Here is a 23,460-nt window from a genome sequence, read left to right on the forward strand (position 1 = left end):
CAGTAATCTTGTCGCTCCTTCTAAAGTTGTAAGCCGGCAACAAAACTTCGTTCGCCGGGTACGATAGTGCAGTAAAAACCAGTGATAAACTGTGTTTGCAAGGACCACCGTGACAAAATAAAAGTACCGGATCCTGTCAGTCACTGGGATCCTGTAGTGAAGGATCTAATCAGCAAAAAAATTGTAAAGCAAATAATCTAAAAAAAGAGCAAGGCTGCAGCTGGTGCTTCTCTCTTAAATACCCCGGTGTCATCCGCGTACATAAAAAACAGTGCCAGAGGGAGCTGCATTTGGCAGGTCGTTGGTGTATAAGGCGAACAACGTGGGGCCCAGTGCTGCCCCTTGCGGAATCCAGCATGTAACATTTAGCACAGTTGAGTGCTAGGCGCTGGCCATTTACAGCCGAGTATTGAGTTCGATTGGTTAAGTATTCCGTTTCTGTAAAATCTATACCCGTTTTCCGGACTTTCATACCAAAATGGTTAACACTTGTACCCTATTTTATGCTAAGTAAAACACGGCTAAAAAACCGCACACCTTTTTAGCTTATATGGGGGATTACCAATTACCACTCACCACATGCTGTGGCGTGTTTGGGTAACCTGTGCATGTGGAAAACACCTGATGGCCGCGGGAGGATTGGTTACAGAAACACCACATGTTCTGAGATACTTTGTTATCGGAGAGTTCGCTTTCCTTCGCTTGTGTTTGCGGTGCTTCAAGGACTGCTTTTGTCACGACATTGCTCATTCAATTCTCCGTGCGTAAAAAGGAGGAATGTTTGGTAATCTCGTGAACAAGAACGCCCGTGCAGCGCTCAAGGAATACGGAGATCACAATGGTGCTTTGGTGGATTTCGACATCAGCCCAGTAGAGAGTTCACACATTCCTCAGTTCACTGCGATGGCAAGAGTGGGTGATCGACATTTTCCTCCTGCTACGGCTTCGACGAAGAAGGACGCTAAAGAATACGCCGCAGATCTCGCTTTACAAGCTCTCGCCCAAGGTAGATACTAAACGTGCAAATTTGATTTGTTACATTTTGTAAAGCAGCTGTTTTGTAATTGACTGTATCTTTTGTTTCTGACAGCGAAGTTTTGTCTTCACAATATTTTCTTTTGGTACTTTATATTTAGAGTAATTCTTAAAAATAGCTTATTTTTATCATGAGCAGCAAGAAACTCACATTTGTTTTCAAATATGCCGGTTAGCTTTCTGACAAAAAGAAGTAAGACTTACAGGTTCGGAAACTATTAAATCAACGTCCGGTTGACAACAAACGTTTTAAGGATGTTCAAATTTTCTTATCTGCACCCCCCCCCCCCCCCGCTACCCTAAGAATGGCACCCTTTGAAGAAAAAAATCCCAGGGGTTGACTTTTTGCCGGTGCCTGTTTGAAAAATTACCCAAAGGATCCAAATTGTGGCCGTCCCTTTGAACAATAAATCCTAAACTTGCCATCCTTAGCTTATGGTGGCTGCAGAATTATGGAGGTTTCTCCCCCTGTCCAGTTCGACCCGTTCGAGTTTGCCCGGGCCCACATTTTGAGTTCGACCCTCACATTTCAAGTTCGACCCAGGTTACATTCAACCGAGTTCACGCCATCGGTGTATCAAATTCACCCTCCCGCGGGTATTACAAACGGTAAGGAAACATTTCACACAAAAATAGTTTCAATAACACAAAGTTGCCTATCGGGGTAGCGATGCGGCGATGTAAACTCTGATTTCTGTTGTACACAGCTTGATTTCCTTTTTTATACTTTCATGAAGCCTAAACGAAAACAATTTGGGAAACAATGAGTCTGACAGTATAAATCGAGTCTGGACTAAAAAAAAACTATTATATTACACATAAGTTAGCCACAAAGCACAACAAACAATAATGAAAACAAAAGCAGTAAGCAACCTGTCATCTGACAAAATTCATGTTATTTCAACCAAAACAACAACAACGAAAAAAAAGATGACGATGTTAACTTGCAAGTCTACATAAATGAGCAAGAAATCAAACAAGTTAAAGGTGTGCCTTTGACTTGACGAAATTTTGTCTTGCGATAAAATACATGATTTTGATTACTGGAATACTGGTGAGTTATTCATATTCTAATTTAGTTAAAACTAAATATCACACATCTTTTTTCTAAGTGCCAATGCCAATTGAAGGGGTGCATGGAGTAAGACCCTAAAGTAAGTGACTTTTGTACCCTGCAAGCAGAGTCTCTTCCTCTTCTCAACTGATCTAGGAAGATCGAAGAGACTCTGCTCACAGGGTATGACTTTTGATGTAAGTTCAAATTCTCCTTTTGTTTCACAAGCGAATACAAGACAACTATGAAGGAGAATCTATCAAGTTATTAGAAGTCACTTAGGGCTTTATTCCAGGCACCCCTTCAATTAGTGTTAATAAATTGTTGACAGTGTTGGTTGATTTACATTACTTGTGACTTTCTCAGATACCTTTTACTTTTCCAAACAAGAGGCAAATTCTATTTTAGCACCTGCAGTCAAATTAAAAGCTTGTGTTTGGCTAAACAAACAAACGTTTCACAAGCTGAATAAGATTTTTACTTGTTCGATAATCTTGTGAATGAATTTATGAGCGGTTCTTAGGTTTTTATTGTATGCTTTTGATGTCTTTATTTTAGATCAACTTCATAGCTATGGGAGTCACTGGGCTCTTTGGATTTAAGTAAAATTGGGGAAGGGGAGGGGGGCGAATTTGATATACCAACAGGTCGAACTCGATTGAACGTAAGTGTCAAACCCAAACATTATATGTGGGAGGCAAACTGGAATGGGTCGAACTCAGTAGGGGCCAAAACCTCATGCAGCTAAAAAATGGAATGTCACTTTTGGTGCAGTTGCCCGTATTTTAATTTGACATGGGGAGTACGCTTTTGTGTTGCCTTTTATTTTTGAATATTAAAGAGTAGTTGTTGTAAGTCATAGTTGGAACAGATATCTATCGCCTGTATATGACCAAATAATTAATAATAAATTAAAGCTTTAATTAAGTTTATTTCTTTTTGCTCGGGGAGAATTAATAATAAAGTATTGTATTGTATAGACTATTGCTTAGCTTGTATGTTAATTGCAAAAAGTTAATGCACTGATGCCCAAGCAAAAATCCAAATGAGGGCTTTCAAGGGTTGTTGGCCTAGTTCCCATGAGTCTCCTGTTACTCAGTGGTAGAGTTTTCAAACTAATGATTGGAAGGTCATAGGTTCGAATCTGACTGGGTGAACTCAGATTTTCTATCTAGCATTTATTCACCAGGCTTAAAACATAACATCACATATTTTCTTTGACATGCACCACTCATCAACGTTCAAATCCTACCATTATGCAGGAAGTTACTGTATACCTTCAGAGGTGTCTCGCGTCCAAGCGATGTAGCGCATCCAGTTTAAAATGTAGATACCTAAATCCCTATATCAAATTAAAGCTTATAGAGCTGGCTATCAAACTATATCAAGAATTTTGAAATCAAATGAATTGTTGAATTTTTCATGACCTCTAAATGTGAGCGTCTGAATCACCTCTTGAAAGCTACAAGTCAAAGCGAAGTTTGTTTAATTTTTCGCCAATTTAATTTGCTCCTCAATTTCCGGACCCAAAGCGCTAAAAACAATGTGTCTGCGTTTTGCCATATAATTTCAATCGCAGTGAAAGGTTACAGGACATTTTCGAAATAGGATAAAAAAATGTGGAGTGATCGTACAAAAATCGCTCTCGGAGAAAAAACATTTCAAAAGGAAAAATTTGCAGACACAGTTTTGTTGTTTATATGTTTAACTAGCTATAACTGTCCAATTTTGAAAGCAAACTAACAAATTCCCTTTGAGTTTTAGCTCTTTAACTCTTTAAGCCCTAACAGTGATCAGCATCAAATTTTTCCTTGTAATATCAATCCTTATTCAACCCCTATAAGGTCATGAGAATTAAGAATATGATCACACAAGGTGAATTTTCTTGATATTTTAATAACTTCTCCCCAGTACTTTTATAAGAAAAGTATGGGGAGAAGATAGGAGAATCTGTTATTTGATATTAGGGGTTAAAGGGTTAAAGTGTTTCCTCCAAGTGAAAAAATTGATTCGAGAAAACAGTGCTAAACATTTGGCAATTCCTTTTATTTTGAAATTCTTGGTATGGTTTGGTAGCCAGCTCTATAAGCTTTAATTTGATGTAGGGGTTTAGGTATCTACAGTTTAAACCAGACGTGCTACATTGCTTGGACGCGAGACACCTCTGAAGGTATACTGTGACCTTAACAGCCTTAGCTCCCCCAAGTCTCCTAGCCTGTTGCTTAGTGGTTCCGCTCCTGTTGGGAGAATTCAGAATTTTTACTCCAAGAATGCCTGTGTCACTCACTGAAAAAAAATACATCTATCAAGTTTTAAGTTTCACACACTGATAATCATGAGGGTGTCTTGGGGCACGTTAAATATGGAGGAAGGCCATGTGACTAGTCAGGCGTACAAGCTACTCATCTAAAAGATTGGAAAAATGTACTTGGTGAAACCAAAACTGAAATAAAAAGCGCTTAGATGCAAAAGACCCTAGAGGTTATTAAGATAACAATATTTATTGGTAGACCTATAAGAATGGATGGTGAGTGATTTTGTTTGGTTTTTTTTTTATTATCATTATTATTATTTTTATTTTTCATTTTTTTGCACTTTGACGTTGTCATTTTAGCAGAATTATTTGATGTGAAAAATACAGGTGGAGTGATTTAAGAAGCAGAAACCTTGCATTGCAATTTAAAGACAAAGGAAAAATTAACAATTCGATAAAGTTAAGAACAGCTGCAACTCCTTAGAGGCTTTGATTCTTGTGAACTTCAAGAGAGCTTAAATGTATAAATGCTTGCTGTGTTGATTTCATTATGCTTTGATTTATATTATTCATTGCTCCCACTATGATATTAAGATGCTTTTTTTTTTTCAGTTTAGACTAAGTAAAAAAAAATTTCCTTTTGTAAAATATTTTTCCAAACAGTGGCAGACCAATAATTCATAAGGACTGGCTCCAGTGGATCTGGGGTGAAATTTCTTTCTCTTTGTTTTGTTTTGTTTGTTTTTGTTTATTTTTCTTTTTCCTCCACCATAATAATTATGGTGGAGGAATAAACCGGGGAATAAACTGATATAAACTCTACAATTTATTCCCCAGAGCCTCGAAGTGATGTTATTGTTTCAGGCTGAATTTTAATATATTAAAACTGGGCTATTTCTATTTAAGCTTACATTATAATTATTAGCCTCGCAGCGATGTTTATTGTTTCAGACTGAATTTTAATATATCAAAAGTGGGTTAGTGGTGTTGGTATATGTCTTTTGTTTTATCCTCAGCAGTAGGGTTTCATAAAAATTTAATATCATTAAGCTGTCTCCACCCACTTATGAGAACAGGTTACGGTAGGGATTGAACACAACAGAGAGCACTCAAAGTTTTCCTTCTTCATACTACATGTGTGTGTAAAAAATCTCCAGATCATTTTCAATTATTAACTTGTTCCCATCCAGAGCCAGCATATGGCGGGTTTCGACAAGGTCCATTTGGTGCTCATGGTGGTGTGGATTCCTTACCAACAGATCAAGGGATTCCACAAAGGTATGGGAGGAACCCCAGAAATCGCCATCATAAGAAAAAGAGCTTAGAACCATCTGCACCACCAGACAAAGATCCTGTGATGCTACTTAATGAGTTTGGACAAAAACGTGGCCAGCTGGTATGTATGCAACATGATTTATTTTTTCTCAAGTTAACTTTAAGATAAGCAATCAAACTATTGTACTCAGAGTGGACTTACCAGATCCCAAATTCTCCTTTGACTAATGCATGGCTCACTGATTGTGTCAGGCACATGGATACATGTATTTGACAATTTTCCAAATTTGCATAACCCAACTCCTATATGAAAATCAATCTGCATTTTCAAATTTTTCTTCTTATTCCTGTGTGCTGGAACCAGCTTCTTTTAATTTCAGCTTTTTCCTGTTTGAATATTCTGACATGCTTAAAAAAAAACTGGAAATGAAGAGAAATGAGAATTAAATAACAAAATACAAATATGTACAGATGACTGATCGGAGACAGATTAACATACAAATTAGGAAACTTCTCAAATTCTCACATGCAAGACACTTGAAGCCTTGCATCAATTATCCTATAAAAACTGTGCTATAATTGCCAATATATTATTGCTTGCATTCCTCATTTGATCACTAGATTATTAATATTGGATTGATCTTGAAACAATGTCTACTCAGGGTGAGGGGGTGCTCTGTTATATAATAGAAGCAGGGAGGTGTGAATGAGATCAAGTTGTTAGACTCAAAAAGATCCTATTAGGCTACAACTGAACTTAAAAAAGTCTAGCAGCTGACAATGGAACCTAGAAAATTCATTCTTCTTCACACCCAATACCCCAAAAAATTTCTGCCAAACTCTTTCAACAAAAAAAAAAAAGTCCACCAGAGAATTTCTTACCCAAAGAGTCCCCATTTGATGATTCCAAACCCAAAAAACCTCTTCGCATCTCCCCCCTCACTAATTTAAAATTTTGTCTGCAGTGTTTGTGGGTACCTGCCTGCACTGGAAGTCAATAAATTAACTGACAACTTCATTCACAAATAAATTCTATTATTGATATAAATGCTTGGTCTAGCTTTACTATGAAATAAGTGGTGAAAATCAGTAGATAAATACAACTTGTGAATTTGCCACTTCACAACATTACACCACATGTTGTAGCTTATTTGTCATATTTTCTAGGTCAAGTTTGAAGATGTGCAATGTATGTATCCAGGATTATACCAGGCTCAAGTCACCGTTGGGGATCAGACGTTTGGTCCAAAGAAAAGTGCGACAAAGAAAATGGCAAGAAAGCTTGTTGCTATTGTGGCTTTAAAAGCTCTTATGAACTGGGAACCAACAGAAGGTATGTATTCCACGAAACCAACAGATTTTTAAGCCACACTTTTCTACCTGAATTTTTCATGCTAAACTATACATGCTCAAACTCGGCATTAATTCTTACAACAAAGAGTCCAGTCCAAATGTCCTCTTGCTAGCCTGACACAGGATACCCAGCATGAAGTTACTAGGAGTATTGTTGCTTCCCCCTGGATGAGATGCTAGTCCATCACAGGACACCCAGCATGAAGTGACTAGGAGTATTGCTTCTCCCCCTGGATGGGATGCTAGTCCATCAGCATGATCTATCCCAGCATGAAGTGACAAGAAGTATTTATTACTACCCCCCTCCCTCCCCTGGATGGGAAACTAATCCATCACAGGATAAACCAGCATGAAGCAACTAGGAGTACTGTCATTAAACACCTACTGGATTGGATGCCAATCCATCACAATTACCCCCTAGCTGCAATGTGTTGTTGGTACCCATTTTAACACCTGTTTTGACCCAGATCCGATTTGGTCACATTTTGTCATGAAATAAAGAGACTAAGTGTATATTTATTCCTGTTGCACAGGTTTCTATGATTTGACTGAAGAGAGCCCTCACTGGTCTGTGGGTAACGGCACTCCTGCAGCGCCGCACATCCCAGGAGAAGCAGGGCAAGCTAAAGCTGTTGTGCTTCACAAGGATCCCATCATGCTCCTGAATGAACACTGTCAAAGGAACCAACTGAAGGTCAGAAATACATTCCAGAATTCAGTTCATAATTAGGTTCTTTTCTGACAGTCATGTAGCATACATTTGAATGGTTTCTTTTGTTGTTTCTGAAAATATTCTTACCTCTATATATTGTACTGTGGAAGGTGTTTTGGTTTAGACTTTCCTCTCACCAACCCACCCTTCTGAAAATTCCTGTTTAGTTTGAATTCAAAGTTACTCTTCAAAAACTTTGGGTTTTAAGATCCCCCTCCCTCTTGGTATTTCTAATGACCTCTGATGGAGAGAATGGATGTTTTCTGGAACTGCTCATTCAGTCCAGAATTAATAATCCAGGGTGCATGAAATAGTCCTGTTAATATAGGGGCATTGTCACCTATTTTTTTGTGTGTGTGTGTCACTTTAAATTGACAAAAAACTTCTTTTTTTTTTAATCAAAGGAATGGTTAAAATAAGTGTGCAGTTTTGACTAGTGCACAGAAACTATTATAAAGTATGTTTGGCTGCAGATGTCTAGGATTGAAATGGATAATTATGCAACTTGAAAAAAATATTGGCCATTTTTTTTTTCAAGTTCTTGATAGAGGTCAGAATTACAGTCATTATGGGAAGTAATTTTTGGGACTTTGACAACTTGTAACTGCTTAATAGAGGGTGACTGCTTGATATGGTGCTTCTTAATACAGGTTTGAATGTATAATTTCACCCAAACCTCTTAAAGCAGTAATTACTTTTAATTCAAGTTTGTTTACCACAGGACTGAATAACAGTACAATAATTGAAGAACTGAGAGCATAACTGTCTTATGTTAAAATTTTGGCCAGTTTTTCATCATTTTTGCTCAAAAGTACCTGAATTTTTGCTTGTGGCCATCAATCTAATCAAAGAACATCACTGTGTTTTTTTTTTTGCTCGATGCATCAGTTGTTGCTCTGCTTCTTTCTTTACTTTTCTTTCCCTGACTTGATGTTTTGGCCTCATTTTTCTCAAAAACTCAGTGTAAACTAAGAAAAACTCAGGCTAAAATTTGATGTTTATCACTTACAGCTCTCAACCATTCAATGATTTTATTGTACATGTCAGTAGTCCTTTAGTAAAATTTAAACTTGGGACCAGAAGACTCATAGATGGCATATTTTCAGATTGCATATGAAGACCTTCCTCATTTGGGTCCAGATCATAAGAAGACATTTGCCTGCCAAGTGACGGTGGGCGAAACACGTTTTGAGGAAGGTTTGGGGACAAGCAAGATTTTGGCAAAAAAGAATGCAGCTTTGAATGCTCTCAAAGGCTTGTTTGACATGCCTGTTGAATTAGCTTTGAAACCAGGAATAAACAGTAACGAAGGGATGGCTGTTGAGAGACACCCTGTTAGTATTCTGAATGAATATGGACAAAAGAAAGGTGTTAAGGTAATAATGTAGTCAGATAAATTTTTAAATTAATGAAATAAAAATAAATTTGTATAGTGCATAATTGCATGATTAGATGATCAAATGCGCTTTACAGCATGGGGACACTGCCAGGCCACATTGGTGGGAGGTGAGTGCTCTCACCACTGCGCCACCCCAGCTCCCTGGACGGCTACAAGCTCACATTATTGACTCTAGTTGAATGTGTACTCAAGTTTATTCAAAAATTAAAAAATTTAGCTAAAAAGAGAGACTGGCCCGCAGGTAGCAAGAGCTAATCTAGTCGGACCAGACTTACAAATGTTTATGGATAAAATTAATATTATTACAGTTATTACAATCAAAGACAGAACAAATAGAATTTAGGGGAGGTAGAGGAATCACGAATAACACAAACACACAAAAAAAAATTAACGAAAAACAAAAATTAATGAGTTGCACTGAATGTTGAAAAGACATTGCCACTGCCTTTCTGGAAGACTTAATTTACCAATCTCTTCCAAATCGCAGATTGAGACCTACCTATGATTTACTGGATTTACTGGATTTTCACAAGCTATTTTTTATGGTAGCTTGAGATTTATTTTGCAGTGAAATTGTTGAAACTAACAGTTGCACAGCATTTACGAAAAATTAACGAAAAAAATTAACGAAAAACAAAAATTAATGAGTTGCAATGAATGTTGAAAAGACATTGCCACTGCCTTTCTGGAAGACTTAATTTACCAATCTCTTCCAAATCGCAGATTGAGACCTACCTATGATTTACTGGATTTACTGGATTTTCACAAGCTATTTTTTATGGTAGCTTGAGATTTATTTTGCAGTGAAATTGTTGAAACTAACAGTTGCACAGCATTTACTTGGTCACTGAAAGGGTGAACTCGTGTTGGTATGGCTCGTGTCATCTTGAGATTTTTGACTAAAATCATTTAATTTTAAGGAGACACAAGAGAATGCTAGGTGGGAGGATGACCTCCTATAACCTCCCACGCTGTCGTTTTTAAGGAAGTCACATTTCTCTCCTCCTGACAATATGAATGAAATACAGCTACATGGCCAGGAGGTTGTTGATCCTCTTCTTTAATATTTTTTTGGTTTAAAAATTTTCAAACCAGTTTGATTTTTATTTCCCTTCGTCTCAGATTATGGTCATGATACTGCACAAAGGAAAATAAAATTTTAACTTGTTTGAAAAAATTTTAAAACAAAAAAAATTAAACCGCACCATAGTCATGTGATTAGAGTGAAATCAAGAAGCCTGCTGTACTTCTTGTTGTTAGGAGAACGATATAGTACAACAGGCATGATCAAAAGTTTTGAGACACTTCTTTTCATCAACAATACTAGATTATTTAATTCTTTCTCTTCTTCGCCTTAACAATGTTGTTTTGCCCTTGAGGTTAGATGAGGCAGATGAATCTTCAGACCTCTAAGATAATCTTTCAAGTGAAGGAGGAGGTTAGGAAGCTAAAGACGCACTAAGACACACTAAAATTATTTGCCCAAAGTTGTCCAGATGCATTATACGTCTGTGGTATAAAAAGGGCCATTATGTTCATTGAATTAAGCCAGTGTTATAATTTGATTTTGCTACAGATTGAGTTTGAAGACTTGGGACATTCTGGTCCAGATCACGTCAGGGTTTATAACTTTCGAGCAGTTGTTGGTGATATCTACTGTGACAAGGGAAGTGGACGCAGCAAGAAGGACGCTAAGAAGGAAGCAGCAGCCATTGCTCTTAAAAGCCTGGGATTTCAAGTCAGTGCTGGTAAGAACACTTGAGCTACTCAACAAAACTATTAAAGCAAAAGTTTTGTGATGGGCAGAAGCTTTAGAAGAATTCAACCAAATTGTTCTTAAATGTTCTGCCTAACCTCAAATCCTCTTTTTCTCAATGAGTCATAACAGTGACAAAATTCATATAACTTAGAACCGTATCTCTAATGGTAAGCTCAATTTCCGCTTCTTGCTCTACCCAAATGACTGCGTAGCCAGAAAAATAAAGTAAATATAAAAAAATAGAGATCATGAATCACTGGAAGTTTCCATCCACAGGCACAATTTAGACCCATTTTATAGCTTCAACTTTACATGTATCATCATCATGTAAATAAAAGTTTATTAGGTACTGGCATCTGGACAGGCAACAATATTTATTGTTAATCTGGGCATCAGTTGCTGGAAGGACGTATTTTGTTTTGTTTGTTTGTTTGTTTGTTTGTTTGATTTTTTCAAGAATAAAAGTTGTGAAAAGCAAAAAAAGGAGACTACTGTAAAAGGACTTGTAAGGTTTCCTCTCTTTCCTCATTCCAGATAATAAAACAATAATAATACATTATCCTCTCCATGAAAGGGGCTTTTCAGGGATAATGGAAGGAAGGAAGAAACAAATATTTCAAATTCAACATACATGTACAGTGTACATTGTAACATGGTTAATAATCCCAGCTGGCATGAGGCAGCGCGGCCGAGGAGTTGAACTGAGGGCAACTGAGAAACAACTCCAGATGGTAGTCAGAGCAGGACTTGCACCCGGGTCCTCCAGATTATAAGTCACACACCTTAACCACTCGGCCACTCTACCTCCCTTAATAGGCTTACTCAGTAGTATATTTTATAGTTCTTAATCGAATTAGTGCAGCTGCAATCAGGCAACATCAGATTTTATTCCAACAGACGCGATTAAGTCCAAGTCAGCCATTGAACAACCAAACTTGAACATACCTGATGTCCCCAAAGTATCTTTAACAGATGGTAAAAACAGTGTCAGTGCATTGTATGAACTCTGCCAGGCTTACCACCTCCCACAGCCTGAAGTGTTGGAAGTACGACCAGAAGAGAACTCAGACCCTTCACTTCACTACTGTGCTTTCAGAGTTGGTGAAGAAGAATTCACCTGGGGAGCAGCAAGATCAAAGAAGGCAGCAAAAGAAGCTGCGGCACAGCACGCCTTAGCGTCGCTTTCAAAGCTGGATGGAGAACAGCAGTACAACTCAGGAGCTACATCGGAAGGGGACAAGTTTGCAGCGCTTGCTTGGAACCACCTTTTGGCCCTGAGTCGTGAAGCACCTGAAGGATGGAGGTTTGCGGGACACAAGATTGTTGCTGCGTTTGTAATGCAGGATGGCGAGGATGACCCTGGAAAAGTTGTCAGTCTTGGAACTGGGAACAAGTGAGTTCAATGCATCTCTTGTTTGTTCTAATTTAGGGGCTGCAATGTTTTATCTGCTGCTTAGGGTTTCATTTTGTGATAAAAACGGAAATAAATAAATAAATAAATAAAATAAATAAAAAATAAATCACTTTATTTAAGTGTCAATGTGTTTAGCGCAGAGCACTAATTGGGGGACACTATGCAGATCGCATTGGAATTTAGAAATGTTGGGTTTTGAAGAGAGGAGAAAACCGGAGTACCCAGAGAAAAACCTCTCGGAGGAAGGGCGAGAACCAGCAACAAACTCAACCCAAATATGACGCCGACTCCGGCAATTGAACCTGGACCACATTGGGGGGAGGCAAGTGCTCTCACCACTGTGCCATCCCTGCTTGCCCGTAATCATAAGGTTTTAGTGCAAACAAAGCGCAAAGTAGCGGATAGAACATTGAATTCAAGGCCACATGCAAAAACGCCGGTGAATCTCAGCTAAAACAACAAAAAGCGATCTCAAAAGCCATTTAGATCGGTCATGCCCTTAGCCCTTCAACTGTTTTAGTGTATAGACTAAGGTGGCACATTATCGTCAGCTGACACCAAGTTTTGTCCATTGGATGCATTCTCAACTCAGGTGTATCAGTGGAGACAAGCTACGCTTGGATGGAACAACAGTTAGTGATTCCCACGCTGAAATGATCGCGCGCAGGAGCCTGCTAAGGTTCTTCTATTATCATTTAGCAATCTTGTTAAGTGGTAAAACAGATGTGAAGAGCATCTTTGTGCAGAAAGAGAGACAAGGAAAGATTCAGCTCAGGGATGGAGTCAAATTTCATTTTTATGTGAGCACTGCTCCATGCGGCGATGCTGCCATCTTTGTGAATGAACCTCTCACCAGGTAAGCCTCTCTTAGTCAAGATTTAAAGAAAAACAAGACGCATATGTGCGTGAACTTGGGCTTCTTTCCTGGTATATCCAGCTGTAAACGCCAGAAAGTTGACATAATAAAATCTCAGTTGTCATTTGTCGATTGTTTTACAGCATAGTACATCAAGCAAGTATATTGAAAGCAATGTATATTCCTGGTCTAAATTTTACCCTCTGTCCGTTTTTTACGCCCGGTCTGTAGTCTGCGTTTTACACTGACCAAATAAGTAATAAATTTTAGAATCTAATAAAGGTTCTGACAGTAAAATCCGAGCTTTCAACCTATTTAATTCGTGTGCATCTATCTGGCCAACAGGATTTAGCAAAGTGAGCAGGGATATCTTGTGTTGGCTTCATCCCCTCCTCGCAAAAGTTTTTGTTTTTTGAAAAAAGGGAATTCTGATTAAAATTGGTGTTTCGTGGGAATTTCTTTTTGTCGGCATCTTTCACCCATTAATCGATGAAATTTGTCCTCGCTTCACATAGGCGAAATTTGATCCGTCTCCAGTGCATGCGTTTGATTACGCAAGATTACGCAGTTGTCACGTTTTGGCAATTAAAATAGAGAGAAAAACAGACAGAACGCTTTCCTAAAGGAAAAATTTATTCAGATAAGTCTTTTTTTACGCCTAAGAAAGAAACGCTTATAATTCTAAATGCGAGACGAGAGACGCGAAAGCGATTTGAAGGAACTACCAGTCCATTTCAAAGCGAATTTATCAACCCGTGCGTGGCACGTGTTTCAAATTTTCGCAAAAACTGTTCAGAATATAAAGAATCGGTCACTTAGAATAGTATTTCAGTACAAATTCACGATCAAACCTGTAATTTTTCGTTGAATTCCCAGAAGTACTCAAAAATCTCGTAAAAAGTCCGTGGCCTCAATAAGGATTTGAGATGTCAGCGCTCCGCTAACTCGTCGCCTGGATAAAACAACAATTTGTACTCGAAGCACAGTTTCTTCGCCGTTATTTCTCGGATTTCCGCTATCGAAACTGTTGAGTATTCCTTAGTAGTTCTTCTTTCGATGTACCGCTTCGAAAAGTTGTGTTTTCCTTCGGAAAACGCGAAAATCGGCGACTAAATAAATGTCCGACCCTTGCAAACCCTAGCCTCCCACGCAGTCGTTTTTAGGGGACTCGTATTACCTGGAGGAGGTAATACGAGTCCCCTAAAAACGACTGCGTGGGAGGCTATGCAAACCCTTGCAGCGACAAGATTACCTGCGCATGCGTTTTAAGGCCCTGACGGCGATTTGTGACTGAATGAGGAAAAAAAAGAAAACGAAGGGCAATTTTCAACTTGGTCTCCCTGTGGGAACCCCAAGTAAATAATGGAAACAATTGTAAGGGCTATTCTTTTGCCTGGTAACAGGTTGCGTTGTAGGGAAATAAGGCTCTGATTACCAGTTTTGTTTTGTTTTGTTACGTCCTCTTTTCCTCTGCAGAGCGTGGTTACAGACTAGCAATCCTTGGTCAAGGAAATAACAGTTTCATTTATACGCTTCTGTAAAAATGTACTTGCCATGGAATACTTAAAAATCTAACCAACGCACACTGTAATTTTTAAAGGAATGTCAAAGTGCCTCGAGTTGTGCGGCATCGAAACTTTATCCGTTACTAGTTGTTTGTGTTCTGAATTTTAGAGCTTAACCATAGCAAACTCAAAATCACCAACAATTTATCTGGAGAAGCATGCCCCCGGACCCTTCCCCCCCCCCCCCTCCCTCTCCGCCTCCCTCCCACTCTCAGAGGATCGTGCCTTTGGCACTCACGAAAGTCAGTTGAGGCGTGGACCAGATTCCTGTAACATTCAAAAATGGCCTTATGCTCGATCCAATCTTACTGTTCAAGCTCGTGGCAAAACGGTGTTAACGCGGGGTTCTGTAGGGACCCCTAGCAGCGAAAACTACAGCTATCAGCAGAACACCGCTCATTAAATGAATTCAATTTCTTACAGCGCTGACGAAGCCAGTCAATCTAAAGCAGTGTTTGGATCACGTCAGCAAGGCCTGTTGAGAACCAAAGTGGAGAAGGGTGAAGGGACCATACCACTGGACCCACAGGATGGCATCTTAACTATTGATGGAATCCGCTTGGGTCAAAGATTACGCACTGCTTCGTGTAGTGACAAGATTGCCAAATGGAATGTTCTTGGTTCGTTGCTTAGTGCAAGCGTTTTGCATGTCTTTGTTCTTTTGTTTGTGCAGGGTGGGTCTATACCGAAATCAAATATTCGATATCATCAACAAGTTTCCTTGAAAAATATCGATTCTTGCGAGAAATACCCGCTGTTTCGAACCCTTTCGATACTGTTCACGTGACCGCTCACGTGAACATTTGAATGCTGTTTTTGTGCCGGAAACCAATATTTTTCTGTTTGTGTGTGTGCTGTTACACTGAGCAAGAAGGAAGCATCACAAAATTGAAGTTGAAACACTGTTGCTAGAGCTGTGTGTTTTTTGTTTAATGTTTACGGACCATAAATAGTGTTTTCAGAGTGTAGGTGATAACATGTTGGATTGTGACGTCACAATATCGGTATTGGTATCGATACCATCTAAAAAAATGCCAATATCAGTTAATATCGTACTCGTATCGGATCGACTTGAAAAAACTGGTATCGGCCCACCTTTATTGTTCATGTATGTTGTGGTTTAAATTTGTTGTTGGATGAATATTTTTGAAACCAGTCCAATTTAAATTTTCCTTTGATCCAAACTGCGGTGATGAATCTGAACTAAATGTTCAAGTTCAGGAAATTTGAAAATTGTCAAACTAAATCAAGTTTAAACAATGATATAAGCATATACAATTTTTCTGCTCCATATGGAAAGTAAAAAGGATTACTGAACAATATTGCACACTCCAATTTAACAGCAAATCGAAACTTAATTTGATTCCATTTCTGAAATGTCGCTGTCTCTCAAGGTAAAATCGATGACAAAAAATGCACCGTTTTTGTCAAGCAATCGACAGCAAATAAGCCTTTCCCGAGTTGCTTTGAACCCCATTATTAAAACGAGGCTTCGTGCATAATTTTTAGTCATATATGCGAACAAAACTAATTTTGATATGAAAAACTTTGGACGAAGCCTCACTTTCATAATGAGGTTCAATGCAACCCTGAAAATCTGAAATGGACTATTTAAAGCCACGTGACTTGGCTTACGTAGATTTTTTTGGCGCAGTTTGCTTCTTTTTCTGAACGAGCAATTGATTCACTGCGGTATTTGTGCTCCTTGCGGGTTGTCAGATGTAGCAGTGGTTGGAAAACTTCTCTAATTTTCATCTTGTTTTTGCGGCAGGTGTTCAAGGCGCTCTTCTGAGCATTCTCATCGAGCCAGTCTACATCAGCTCAATTATCCTCGGAAAGCTCTTTCACTCAGGCCATCTCAGCCGAGCAGTCAGCATGCGCGTTGAACTTGATAATGATAACAGCTTCTCTAAGCAGCTACCAGGCTCCTATCATGTCAATCATCCGAAGCTAGAGCCAGGTCAACTGGTCCAGCAGGTAGGCCTTCGAACGATTTTCCATTGCTTATTTAAATTAGGAGCAGTTTTTTATTTGCATCAGAAAGGTGCAAAATTTGAGAGGGAATTCGACTGCAAAAAAGTTGTTGTTCTGTTGAAATTCACGGCATGAGACTTGGATCGCTGAAAGACTGAACAAAAGTGAAGCGTCCCCCCCCCCCCCCCCCCAATATCACTTTGCCTTCATATGCTTGTTCCATACTCCTCGATCAAAGACCAGTCGTACAACTGACCAACCCAATAAAGACGGACTGTTCTACCGTCTAAGAAGAAATCAATAAATAGACTCCTTTGTTTTTCCTTTTTTGCAGGACCACTCCCGTGAAATTGAGACCAAGTGTAAAACAAATGTGCTGTCGTTGAACTGGTGTGCAGGGCAGGACACTTCAGTGGAGGTATTTGACGGATGTTTAGGCGCGTCATCCAACAAAATGGCCAAGCCCTCTCGTCTCAGCCGGCAGGCCTTGTATGCAAGTTTGAAAGAGGTAATTGACGGTTAACAAGGTTGAAAAAAAAACACATAAGATAGGCCATTGCCGAGTTGCTGTGAACCTCATTTTGAAAGTGAGGCTAAGTACAAAGCTTTTCATGCAAAAAAATAAATTTGTTTGCATATGAATGAAAACTAATTTTCATAGATTTTCATAATAAAAACTTGGCACTTAGCCTCGTTATCATACTGAGGTTCAAAGCAACTCGGAGATGGCTTATTCTACAAAGGCCCATAGAAGCATAATTGATTGGTTGTCTTGACTTGAGTGTTAACTAAACAAAATTTGCAACGAGATCGGGACTTTTTGTTTAATTTTGACTGCTTTGAATCAACAGGTTGTCAAGAGCAGCCATGACCTGGAACATCGTCAAATTCTTGAAGCACAGACCTACAGCAGTGCCAAGGGATTGGCCTCAGACTACCAGAAAACGAAGGCCATGCTTTACAAACGCCTGCAAGAAACTGGCTATGGTTCCTGGGAGCTGATGCAGAAGCCACCGGAACTGGGTCTGTTTAGCTAAGTGGGTGTTGTTACTTTTATGGTCTTAATCGTTTTATTTTCAAGAGCATCCCAGCCTGTAAATACTAACCTCCGTAGTAGGCGTAATCGGGAAGGGAGAGGGGTGGGAGGGGAGAAGGAACCAGTCCTCCTTATTTGTCTCACTTTTCCCCCTCCCCCTCCCCCTTCCTCTCCCCCTATTACGCGTGCTACGCAGGCCAGTAAATACATCCGCCTCTCATCGTTCCTGGCCGCTAGCGGCGTTCGTGAGCGGTATTATTTGCAGCCTGAAAGCATGCAGATTCTAAGGCGAATAAAAACCCAATTTAATCTTTAAAGATAAAGAGAAAATGATGTGAACAGGTTTCATACATTTTATGCTAACTCGGTGCAGTAGAGGAATTTTGGTCGGGCCAAGAACACTCGAGTGGCCGTAATAACGAGATCGTTAAATATTAACGAGATGGTCGTTGTTATTAACCCCAAGGGATATTCCATCTTCTGGGCTCTTTTTCCACCCTCGTAATTTGCAAATGGGTAGCATGATATTGTTAAGGATCTTAGAAATAGTATGTGAAACGAAAGGGAGCGAAATTTACCGGCGAATTTGCAACTGAGAAATTACTGTAACGTTGGGAAGATCTTCTGTCAATCTTTTCTTTTATGTAAGTGAAGGGGGCGACATTTCGGTAAACGTTTGTGTGTGAAAGCGGGTTAAGGTTGAACCTGTGGCTGGAGTCACCCCGTGTCAAACTTTTGATACCTTTACATTCTAGTTTGAGTACAACTACGAGTATACGAAATTTGACTTCAAGTTTTTAGCGAAGTACTAAGAAGAGAGATGTCCCGGGAAGTGACAGACTTGGGGCAGTTGTTTTGAATAATGATAGATAAGCCTTCAGTTCGTGATTCCAAAAAGACGAGATCAGCTACGTTTCGAGGACTTGTTTTTGCTACTTCGTTGTTCTCTCAAAAACTGGAGGTAAAATGTCGACGGCTATCTAATCCAAAATGACACTGGTTCACTGGCGCGCGCTCTAGCAGTCTACTCGTACTGGTTCTCGAACTAGAATGTGAAGATTTCTAATGAGTCCCTCTTGCTGGTGTTAGCGGGTGGTCGCATTGACGCGGTTTTGTCCCATAGAATTGTCACTGCATGTGGTTTTGTCCGGACACATCAGAGTGGTCTTAGCGGATTATCAGAGTGGCCGCGTGGTAGGTTTCTACTGCAACGAGTTAGTGTTTAATCCTTAAATTGAAACGTTGGAACCACATTGCTTGATTCGAGGGTTGATTCTGGGAATGAAAATTTTAATTTATGATCACTTACAGTGCCGATCTGTGCGCAATCAGGGAGCAAATCTTGGTTGAAAATTCGAAAAAAAATTATTACCTGTAAAGATTCTCGTCATAACTAATCCATTCTGTTTTCGTGATATTTGAGCAGAGGCTATGGTTGAATGTTTGCGTTGTTTCCTATTACTAAAATGAAACGAAACATGTTTCTCCAGATTGAAGAGAATGTTCTTCAATTTTAGAGTGGAATTCTTTAGCTGTTTTGGCTATAATTGAGATTTTTTTCAATCAGGCTTTCCTGCTGTCTAAAGGGTTTAAAAATGGATAACTACCGTCTTTATTGTGAATCATGTTAAATTAACAATTAGACGGCGAGCTGGAGTTTTCTATCGGCTGATAGTTGGTGAGCGTGGTGAAACCCCGAGCCAAGTATCAAAATCCATGAAACCAAGAATAATCCGACTAACTGTTTTTTTTTTATATCATAAATTATCTATATTCAGCGAAGAAAGTTGTTTAAAGAAATGGTTTATTTCTAGTAAGCTAAAGTGTGATTTCGCCAACAGTCTTTCGATAATATAATTACACTGCCCTTGTCTAGCCAAAATCAGTTGATGAGTTAGTCACTGGGTTATGCTAATATGAAGTGGAACCTTGTAACCTTCGTAGTTAACTCTTGGTACCTAAGGGAGATCTATGGGATAAATTTTAAGGGCTTGTGTCAGTGCCCCATCCCCCCCCCCTCCACCCTCCCCTCCCCCTTTCCTTTTATTTATTCAAACAATATAGCTCGCGTAGTTTCCCATTTTCCCATAATTCTTCCCCCCCCCCAGTCCACCCCAACCATTTTCTTTAAGCGAATCTCTTTCGCCAGTGGTATTGTCTTATGTGGGTGAAGCAAAACGTTTTAAAAAAGCGTACTTGTGTGACCCACCGATTAATTTCCGCGCGTTCTGATTGGACAAAACACGTCACGTGGTACAAAATCAGACGGCGCTTATCAGACGATGATAGTCGCCGATTTTGTTTTTTGACGAGAAAAACAAAGAAATAACATAGGTCTTTGTTTTTGTAATCCAGTCACAGTTTAATAAAATCTCAGCTAGTTAGCTTGCAATTATTTGCCTGCAATCATACCGTGTCCACCACTGACAGTTTTGTCTTTTTTCTATAGTAAGGCGCGCGCGTTTCAGAAATTAATCGGAGGATTTTAAAATAGATAAACCTCTTTCCGGCTTGCTTGTATAACGGAGGATAATGTCCTCGGCTTTCATTTGTTGGACAATCACTAAGCTTTGGTTATTATCGTCCGATATACCAGCAGCCTGAAAGGTTTATTGCTTATATCAATATGTATATTCTCTCTACTATCTCCACATATTTATTATGGGACTAGTTGAGAGAATTTGTTTATCAATCAAGGCATGTTGTGTGGTCATTCTCATGTGATATTGTGAGGAGAAATTAGATGCTGGTAACTGTTAAACATCGACGACGGCTACTTGGCGACTATTCCAACTTTTTGGACTTGTACAAGAGGGTGGACAATCTTGAAACTAAAATGATAGGAGCTGTGTTCAACGGTTTAAAAAGAGAATAAAAATTTCACCGTCGTGTGCTCACGTTCTCCAATAAACCACGAATTTTGTCATTCCACGTTGTTGTCTTTGCACCAAAGTGTATAACGCACGTGCAGAGTGATTGCTTTGTAGCATTGTCGTTGCCGTCGCAGTCGTCGTTGCTTCAGTTCCGTTTAAATCCAGCTTCCAGGTGCCAGTTGTTCAAAGGCCGGATAACTTTATCCAGTGGATAAGTCACTATCCGACAGTTTCAATCTGTGCAAAGATTTCAGTATTTCCTCTTGTACAAGCGAATATGCACACTCTAACCACAGTTAAGTTTGCGAGTATACGAAAACCTTGGACAACGTTTAACGTGAAGTATATTTTAGACCCTGAATAGTGCCTTATCCAGCGGATAAACTTATCCGGCCTTTGAACAACTGGGGCCAGGGCGCTTGTTCGAGGAAACACAGCAGTGTGTTATAGTTTTCACACCATTGAAAAAAAAAGTATAAACCATGAATGATAAGCACCCAACAGCTTTCTGGGAAGTTTTGACCAATGAGCTTGTTTGCTTTCTTCTCGTTAGAAAATAAAAGCACAAAGTACGGTTTTAAGGGTTGTAAATTCTAATAAGACGAATAAGAAAAAAAAAAAAACACGAAATATGCGCCTGCTGATTAGATCACCCCATAATTTCACTAATCTCGTACCCAGAGTCCTCGGGATCTTTGGCCAGCGGTTGGCAAAGATCCCTAGGACTCTCGGTACGAGATTGTAATTCCATAATGTTGCATCGTTAATGATTCACGACTTTGCACGGGACAAGGATTTTTCATTCGAGTGCACAATTGTCTTACTTTTAACGAGTGTTATGGCGATTAGTTCATGTGTTTATCAGGTGTCCTTAAAGGTAGTGATAGAACTTGGACTTAATTTATAATTTTAAATTTTTATTTTTTATTCTTTTTACTTAATAATGATAATGAAATTATCAACATACACAATCAGTAGTGTGAATTGTATAGAAATTTCGTGAAATTAAAAAAGAATACCGTTAGTGAATATGTGACTCAGAACAGTCGTCGTACAAACTGTTCTCCTGTGTGTAGAAGTATATGCATTAAAAGAAGTAGACTTCTTCCTTATTGCTGTTGTTTATTCTTTGAGTCGTCCGTGTGTTTGATTTTCACCCTTGTGCTTGATCATTTGCCTCTTGTCGTAATGCGTCCAGTTACCCTTCAAAATTTTCTGATGGAGATGTGCGGCCCAAACCTCCAAACCCTGAAGCCCCGGCGAAACGTTCTAACATAGAGTTCTACAAAATTTTATTGGTTCAACAATGTTAAATCTTTATCACACTGTGTCAATTTTTGACCAACAGGTTTTCGTTGGATGAACCGATATTATAAAAATGAAATAAAAATGAAACAAATTACCTGTGTTTCAGTGTCGGAGGTGGGTTTGGAAGGGGTTTCCTTATCAGAGCGAACGCGGCCCGTGTTTTTCCGTACTGTCTCAAGATGTAACGTCTCGAGGTTTCAAGCATTAACTATAAATTCTACCCGGGAGATAGTCTCGGGTTTTACGAAGATGCAAATCCCTTCCAAACTGACTCAAAATGACTCTAAAGCACGGTTAAATCATTTGAGTTTTATTACATTTTAATTACAGCAAAGCCTGATTTAGCGCTAGCAAGCCCTGTAGTCAATTTAAAATGGCATGTGTCATTTGGAAGGGCGGGTTTCACTAATTCCCAACACATGCACCATTTTGAAAAAATTCAAGAAACTGCTGTACATAGAGTATGTTCACGGCGGCCATATTGGAAGAGTAAAACAGTACAATAATTTTTCTTTCATAAATTTTATTTGTATGCAAATATCTTTCATTGTTTGACTCATCCAACATGGCCGCCATGGAAACACTATTGGTGCATTCCCGTTTGTAAACTAAACGCAGGTAAAGTAGGCTTTTTTTAATTCTTTCACCCTGTTGTCCAGGCGAAGTCTGAAAAGCGGTCCTCAGTGTCCGCGCAGAGCCTGAGAACGGGAAGACGCACGCGAGTGTTAATTCGGTGACGTCACCGAATGAAGGTAAAATTCAGGCCTAAACGAGCAGACAACCAGGAACATTGAGGGACTGGGCTGAACGGGGCAGTTCAGACAAACGGCGGAAACTGCCCTAAGGCGCCTTTTCATGTTGACGTCCGATTTGACGGCGAAATTGAATGATTGAATTGTAAAACGCGTTTGGACATAAAGATAACGAATCTATATGTTAAATAAATACATTAACATAACTGTTTTATCAATTTACGGTTTCATCGGTTTACTTAAGGTGGCGCTCTTAAAATAAAAATCTTTTCAAATCAAATTTGTTGGGTTTTTTTTTTTTTTTTTAAGTTAAAAGAACGGTCCAATACTTGAGAACATTCTTCGTAAAAAATATGTAGCTGACATTAAAAGTTAAAAGACTGTGAATAATTAAAACAACACGTCTCTTGTTCATTGTTGTATTTGCTTTCTGTTTCTTGGCAACGGAACAGGGATCTCCAGACAATTTGTAATCAATCCAGTTGTACTCGTTCTTTATTATATTTTGTTTGTACACTGTACATCTTTATGTACTTCATTGTTTTTAAAAGCGACGTAGATGGCGGCCGTTACCAATTGCCTGTTTTCAAGAAAAAACTAATTTACTTTAAGACTTTAAGGAGCAAGAAAATTATGCTATTGCACAATAACAAGGTCTAAAAAATATTTTAAGCTGCTGAATAGAAAGATAAGATATTCACGCATCTTAACTAGTCTGGAAAACAAACGAGGATTCAAACGGTTATGCCAATCTCAAGGATTTAAATTGTCTGTACACCCACCCTCTCTCCCTCCCTCAACCGGACACCTTTACGCTAAAAAAAAGAGCATATCAGTCGCT

The 23,460-nt window shown here is 39.0% G+C and overlaps 1 protein-coding gene across 2 annotated transcripts; it reads left to right on the plus strand.

The window, feature by feature from the left end:
• The first annotated feature begins 651 nt into the window (after positions 1–651).
• LOC146460672 (double-stranded RNA-specific editase 1-like) lies at positions 652–21,671 on the plus strand. Of its 2 annotated transcripts, XR_014857571.1 has the most exons (13): positions 652–1,006; positions 5,534–5,739; positions 6,786–6,951; positions 7,505–7,665; positions 8,790–9,059; positions 10,659–10,830; positions 11,739–12,234; positions 12,848–13,111; positions 15,100–15,296; positions 16,448–16,653; positions 16,985–17,158; positions 17,502–20,731; positions 20,974–21,671. XR_014857571.1 is itself a non-coding variant. In XM_085087864.1 (12 exons), exons 1-12 carry the CDS (start codon positions 778–780, stop codon positions 17,685–17,687), a joined length of 2,727 nt encoding a protein of 908 aa, XP_084943990.1. In that variant the 5' UTR covers positions 652–777; the 3' UTR covers positions 17,688–21,671. The 2 variants fall into 2 exon arrangements, 1 of the variants encoding a protein (XP_084943990.1); XM_085087864.1 differs by having other exon boundaries at positions 17,502–21,671.
• Positions 21,672–23,460: the final 1,789 nt, after the last annotated feature.

This window comes from Pavona decussata, unplaced genomic scaffold (assembly GCF_977016875.1).
Source record: "Pavona decussata unplaced genomic scaffold, jaPavDecu1.1 SCAFFOLD_208, whole genome shotgun sequence".
Lineage (NCBI taxonomy): Eukaryota > Metazoa > Cnidaria > Anthozoa > Scleractinia > Agariciidae > Pavona > Pavona decussata.